We start from the raw sequence: 6,385 nt of genomic DNA on the forward strand, positions 1-6,385 counted from the left end.
ACATCCACAAAGCATACCAAACCTCAGAAGCAGCAGCACAGGTTACCTGCCCACAGCTTACATGTAAAGAAAGTAAATCTAGTAAAGCTAAAACAATTTTGTACATGACTCGTTTCTACTTTCAGTTATTTCTAAATTCTGCACCAGAGCCTTTGGTGCCTCACTTGCAAAGTTCCACTTTAGGCCCAGAATATATGTTTATGTCATTTTATGCAGAGACTGCCCACCTCTGCTGCACTGTTGTTAAGGGTGTTATTATGGAAGTTTCTGATAAATCCATCAGTGTTATGTGTCAAAAGGAAGGACACACGTGAAATGTTTCCATCACTGTTAAAAAAATAAATAAAATCTGTCATAAATATTTGGTTAATGTGAACTCTAACGTACAGTAACAGTTGTATGGAATGATACCACACTGATCATTAATAAGTGGTCAGTCACAATCCAGGCTGTGAAGACTTTCCTGTTTGCCTCAGTATTGTGTTTAAAGTTTTTCTTCTGGTTAGAACGCTGACTATATAAACAGGTTACAGTTTTGAAGATGATTTATTACTTAATTGGATTCCTATGAACAATGTTCTTCTGCTTACATCACAGTCTGATATGAAAAACAAGACAAAGTGAGAACTATTTATTATAGAAGTGCTCACTTCAACATTATTTTCCCATTGAGGCTAACTGACAACACACAAGATGTGTAGTAAATATTGAGAGAAGCTGTTTGTGCTTCTTTAAGTTCTTTTTTCTGTAATTCACAGCTGCTGCTGGAGACTGCACACACAGAGCAAGAAGCAGCTATATCCCACTGGAGCGTGCTGAGCAAAGAAGCTTGGATATCTTTGCGACTGTACACGGAGACCAACAGTTCCTCAGCAGGCTGTCTGGTGGCAACTTCAGTCCATCTCAGGAACCCGTGGAAGGGTTTGCAGGCCCCAAACCGCTCTGCTCCAGCTCTGCTATGACTGACATGTGCTTGAATTCTGCAGGGTGGTGGTTAAACATCTCCACCAATCGGTAAGTCTCCTGTCTCTGGGTGCCGTAGAAGAGCTGCACCTGGTTAGCCAAACACTGAGCCTGCTGGACGGTCTGTGGAGATGAGGGACAGATGTTGAGGCCTTAAATACACATCAGGTGTGACACACTACATCCGCTGCATCGCTGTATTTGTGAATCTCTCAAGAACATAAAACCTCTGAAGTCTATTCATATAGGCTCGTATGTGGACTTACTATGAACTTGGGATCCATCTCTGCTGTCATGAGCACGATGCCCTTCTCCTCCTTCAGGTCTGGGTAGTGGTATAGGATCAGCTGACTGGGAGCATTCTCACCCAGCGTCTGCACACAGACACCATCAGGTAATTTACCGTGATAAACTCAAAGTAGAATTACGAGAGTTTGGGCAAAGTTGCTGTTACTGTAAATAGCCAAGCATGAACAGATCAACTCATTTCCAAAAAACGTAATTGCTAATTTCAAAAATGTAAAAAAACAAAATAAAGACTCTCTTTCCATCTTTTATGGTTAAAAATACCAAAGGAAAGGTGCCAGAAGGAATGACTCTGTAAAGCCTAGTTTCACAAGCTCCGGAATCCAGAGAGTAATGACCTTTCCCAGAAGCATGTCAAGGTGTTGTAAGTCTGAAGCACTTTACCTGGACGTTGATGAGGGAGGTGAAGTGGAGCTCGTGTCGGGACCACTGACCCACAAAGAACTCGTAACCCTCTTTCTGAGGCAAAGCGTAAAGGAACTGAGATGAAGGAGAAACAGAGAAAAGTCACCGAGGTGACGACTTAGAAAAAGAGGGAAAAAAATTGGGCTGCCTGAAAACAGAATAACAGCATCATGAAAGTCTTGATGATCAGATGGTTAATGAATAATCACAGGTATGACAATTTAAAGTTTAGTACTTTGCAGCTATTCAGCCACACTTTGTTGCTGCTTTTGAAATACCCATCAATCACTTTCTGCAGCTTTTTTTTTTCTTATCTTCAGTATTGTTATTCCTTCACTCCGAACTTTGGTCAGTGTTGCTGTTATTAAAGTGTTCAGAAATAACGTTGGCTTAGCTTCCATAGCTTGCTGCATTGATCTTACCATTGGGCAGGACTGTGATCTGCTGAAAATCATCTCATAGATCTGTGTCTGCAAATACAAGAGAGGAGAGAATATTAGATCATTATGAACAGTGCTTATCACAATTTAATCTGCAACTATAAATATTATCTTAATGGCATCGTTGCAGTGTTAGAGTGTTATTATCAGTCAATACCAAACTGCACAGAAAAGCCCCAAAGAAAAAAAAATCTGCAATTTAAATGTGTAGATGAGTCAAAAACAAACATTCTATGAAAGCAAGCACTTTATTTTTTTCCTGTGTTATTACTGACACCATGTCAAAGGAACTCTCTGCATCACTGCACAGCTTGTCCTTTTGCTTGTACATCATATATGAGTTAGCATTACCTAATTAGCAATGAGACCACAGACTGTATATAACATATCATCTTGCCCTGTCAGACAGCAGATCATCTTCCTCCATCTCACCAAACATCCTTCATTACATCCATGACTCTTCTCTCTTTTCTTCCTGCTCTGCACACGTCCAAACCATCTCAGCTTTGTTTCCAAACATGATCTGTGCCTCTTATGCACTTGTTTCCAATCTTGTCCATCCTGGTCACTCCAAGTGAATCTCTGCCTCCTGTCTTTAGTTCGACCATCACAGCTGGTCTCACTCCCATCTTGTAAACCTTCCCTTGCTCATGTCCTTCTGTCACAAATCACCCCTGGCGCTCGTCTCCACCCAGTCCTGCACCACAACTCACATACTTCTCTATCACTGCTGACCACCTCATGCAGTACCATCGAATTTTTTTTTTTTTTTTTTTAAGTATTTGTATAAAATATCACATCATAAAAATTAAACCCGATGCTAAATTTACAAAAACCTGCATTCTCTTGCATGGACAGCAGGGGGTGATTCCTCCTACTTGGTTTGGTTGTGAGGAAGAACATGGCCCTCAGCTTTGTCACTCTGTGACCTAAGTAAACACTTTTTTGGTCAGTCTGTGGTCTCAGCTCCTATTTATAAGTTATGCTAAATAAAGCACAAAGTTCATTTTGGAAATTGAGCTCATTATTAGAATCAGAAAGACAGAAAAATTACGCTACGTTCATTGGCCAATTAGTTAATCACAACTGTTTAGCCAATGAGCATGTTGTGTCACTTGATTTCTCTGTCACATCCGGTGTTTAAAAGCACATCTTTTCATCAAAGCTCATTGAACCATCAGATTTACTCTAAAGACTAATAGACAAAAACAAACAATCAGAAAGCCACCAAATATGAATATTATTTTCACATTTAAATCCAAGCAAAAAATAAAGGAGATAAAAACATAAAGCTCACTGGGATGATGGCGCTGACTGTATCCTTGGTAGAATAATACTTCATCCAAAGCTGAGAGAAAAACAGGAAAGGTGAAAACAGTTTCAAAAGGTTTCTGTACAGAGAGTCTGAGGCTGATGTGCACAGGCCAATCCCACACAATCACCTCTGCAATCTCCTCGCCTGTCTTGTCCTTGATCATCTCCAAGTTGAGGATGGAGCCCAAAGTCTAAAGAAAACACATCACAGTCTGAGACAACAGCAGAAGGGGAAAGTGACTTGAGAACCTCACTGTAATCACTTAAGTTGCTAACCAGCTACTGCAGTCACTCACAGCTTGCAAGGAAGATGCTAATGTGCCTGCAGACACTTGTGCGCTACATGCCAAGTGATGTAAAACAGTGGAAAGTGCGATGTAAACCAGAAACAGAGACAATTCACCTTCAAAATAAAAGCTGCAGCTTTTAAAATGCTGTTAGAGCAGTTAGACATAACTCTTAAATTGAAGGCGAACTGTCTCAGTATTCCATTTGTGTCCTATTCAAGATCCACTGCTGCCAACTGAGGCCTAAACCTCTTCTATCTTTAGCTCACCTTATTCTTTGTAAAACCTCCTGATGTTGCGTCACCAGCTGCCATCTTGTCCCTTTTTTCCAGCTGCAAAGATTTCCACAGCAAAAAGGAAATTCACTGACTACAACCAGACCATCCTAATGCAAACCAGTTACACACATCTGAATAAAATTGTCTACGCAACAACACAATTGTTAACAAGTGGTTGTTAGAAACGAAACAGTTTCTAACTAGTCCATTGTCTCATCATGTTGTTCAGTTGTGAGCCCCGCTGATACTCCACCTCCTGCTCCATAAATCGGACAAACTCTGCCTGCTTCGAGTGTCCCAGCACTTCCTTATTGGCTTCATGCCTTTTCTCCAGTCGGGTCTTGTACTCCTGCGGTTTGGCACTACAGAGGATTCAGACAAAGTCAGTGTAAAAACAAATTAACTAACTAACTATCTGTGTTTAATATCACTATTCTATCATGACTGTAACTGTACACATCATTATCATCTGATCACAGTTATTATTATCTTCAGGAACTTTTGATAAAAACATTAAAACAACCAATAAGTCAACGGTAACAGTGGAGAGTGGTTGTAGTTATACTATAATCCATTTTCGTGGCTTTATAATGATAACATAATGAAACAAGCAAACTGTTAAAAGCAGAAATTCATTCACTATCTTCCACTGGGTACTATTCCAACAACTCTCAAAGTAAACAAATGATAAAAGATTCACATTACATTTATGAAATGAATTCAATGGATATTTTTAATATTTATATATATTTCATATATACTACATGCTGGATTTCTCCTGCATTTTCACACGCCGACCCATTATAGTTTAACAATAGATATTCATATTAAAAACATATCAATAAATAATATTAGACAACTTCACTGTGGGTGAAATCTTTGAAGAGATACTCCGTATACCTCAGCGTTAATGTGAAACTGTAAACGACGGGAAACCTATCGTTTGTAAGGGGGTTGTGGTGGTGTGTGGCTGGTGGCTGACCTGCGCAGTTTCTGGATCTTGTCCTGGTACTTGCTGTAGTACGGATTCTCCTCTAGCTCGGACTCCTTCCGCACCGAGAAGGCTCGGAACTGGACCGGGACCAGCCCGGGGATCAGCGTCCTGATGCCAGTGGCCCTGACCGCTAACATCCCCCGGTACAAACATGACATTTGCACCATTGCGGCCGCCATCTTTCCATCGTTCCCGTCCCACATCTATAATACTCCGGCGGAGAGAACGGTTTACATATTGGTTCCGCTAAAAAAAAAAACAACAAAAAAACAACAAACAGTTATCGCAAATAAAGTATCGACTTGTTTTAACATGTTTGTACTTGGACTACCCATTTACACCACAATAACAAAGTCATGTTTTTTAGTAGCAAAATATGACTTTTTACACAGAGAGAGGGAGAGAGAGAAAATTACAACTTCGTGTTCATAAAATGTGTAAATAAAGTAAAACTAAGTAAAATTAAATGAAAAATTAATAGTTCACAACACGTAATCCTTTAAAATTCATCTTCAAATATATATAGGTATAACAATTGGGAAGATAAGATAAGATGAAGGCAATCCATGCGGGTTTGTGTACATTTTTACAATGCTTGTATCTCTAGGCAGATGATCTCAGAGATAAGTGGACGCCTGCAATTTCCATCCTTATGTTACAGCCATTCCCTTAAAAACTGGAGGATTATTCTCGTTATGTATCTCCAAATGTATCAAACAGCAGTGGTGAAAGATGAACTGCTTTAAGTCTGATACCTGTTCTGACACACTGTAACCTGTAGAGGTCACTGTTTACTTTCAATAAAAACTTCAGTGTTTTCACTATACATCAAAGCAGCCTTTGTTATATTAATGCCCTCACTTACTGAAGACTATCAGCTATATAATAAACTGCTCCAACTCCGAAGAGTCACTTACAGCTCTGACTTTGTGTGTGTGTGTGTGTGTGTATTATGCTGGCTGTAAATTTAATGAGATGTGTGTTTCCATGGTGACTGTCTGAGTGCTCCTGTGTTTACTTTCCACAGCCAATCATTTTTCAATCACTAATCAATAAACAAAGCAGTTGGGAGCAGTTCACAGCAGATGATTATGGCATGCGTGGTTGTGAGGTTATGTGTTCATGTGTAGCAGATGCTGCATAACATATATAAGAGACAACACTATTAAGGAGGTTAGCTCATTTAAATAAGAGATGATGAATTCTGAAGATTTTTTTGTCTGCAGGAAAAGTTTTTATTGATTGATCCAAGATAATGTTGCTGAACGTCTTTAGGGGAAACTGTATGTATACAGTTTATGCACGCAGCACATGTGTTTAGCGCTGCTAGAAGTGAACTTGGTATGTGTTGTTGGTGTGTTGTGATTTTACAGAAAGGCAAGAAGCAGAGGTAACGAT

At 39.6% G+C, this 6,385-nt stretch overlaps 1 protein-coding gene across 1 annotated transcript; it reads right to left on the minus strand.

The window, feature by feature from the left end:
• Positions 1 to 527: 527 nt before the first annotated feature.
• Positions 528 to 5,207, minus strand: atpaf1 (ATP synthase mitochondrial F1 complex assembly factor 1). The gene is made up of 9 exons (XM_085251313.1): positions 4,976 to 5,207; positions 4,247 to 4,355; positions 3,985 to 4,047; positions 3,557 to 3,619; positions 3,412 to 3,462; positions 2,097 to 2,144; positions 1,654 to 1,749; positions 1,230 to 1,337; positions 528 to 1,086 (listed from the first exon to the last, which is right to left on the minus strand). The coding sequence occupies exons 1-9, from the start codon at positions 5,188 to 5,190 to the stop codon at positions 904 to 906; spliced, it is 936 nt and encodes a 311-aa protein (XP_085107439.1). The 5' UTR covers positions 5,191 to 5,207; the 3' UTR covers positions 528 to 903.
• Between the last annotated feature and the right edge of the window lie 1,178 nt (positions 5,208 to 6,385).

This window comes from Mchenga conophoros, linkage group LG17 (assembly GCF_057382185.1).
Source record: "Mchenga conophoros isolate Kocher_MC1m ecotype Shallow Benthic linkage group LG17, M_conophoros_male_GT1.1, whole genome shotgun sequence".
Classification (NCBI taxonomy): Eukaryota; Metazoa; Chordata; class Actinopteri; order Cichliformes; family Cichlidae; genus Mchenga; species Mchenga conophoros.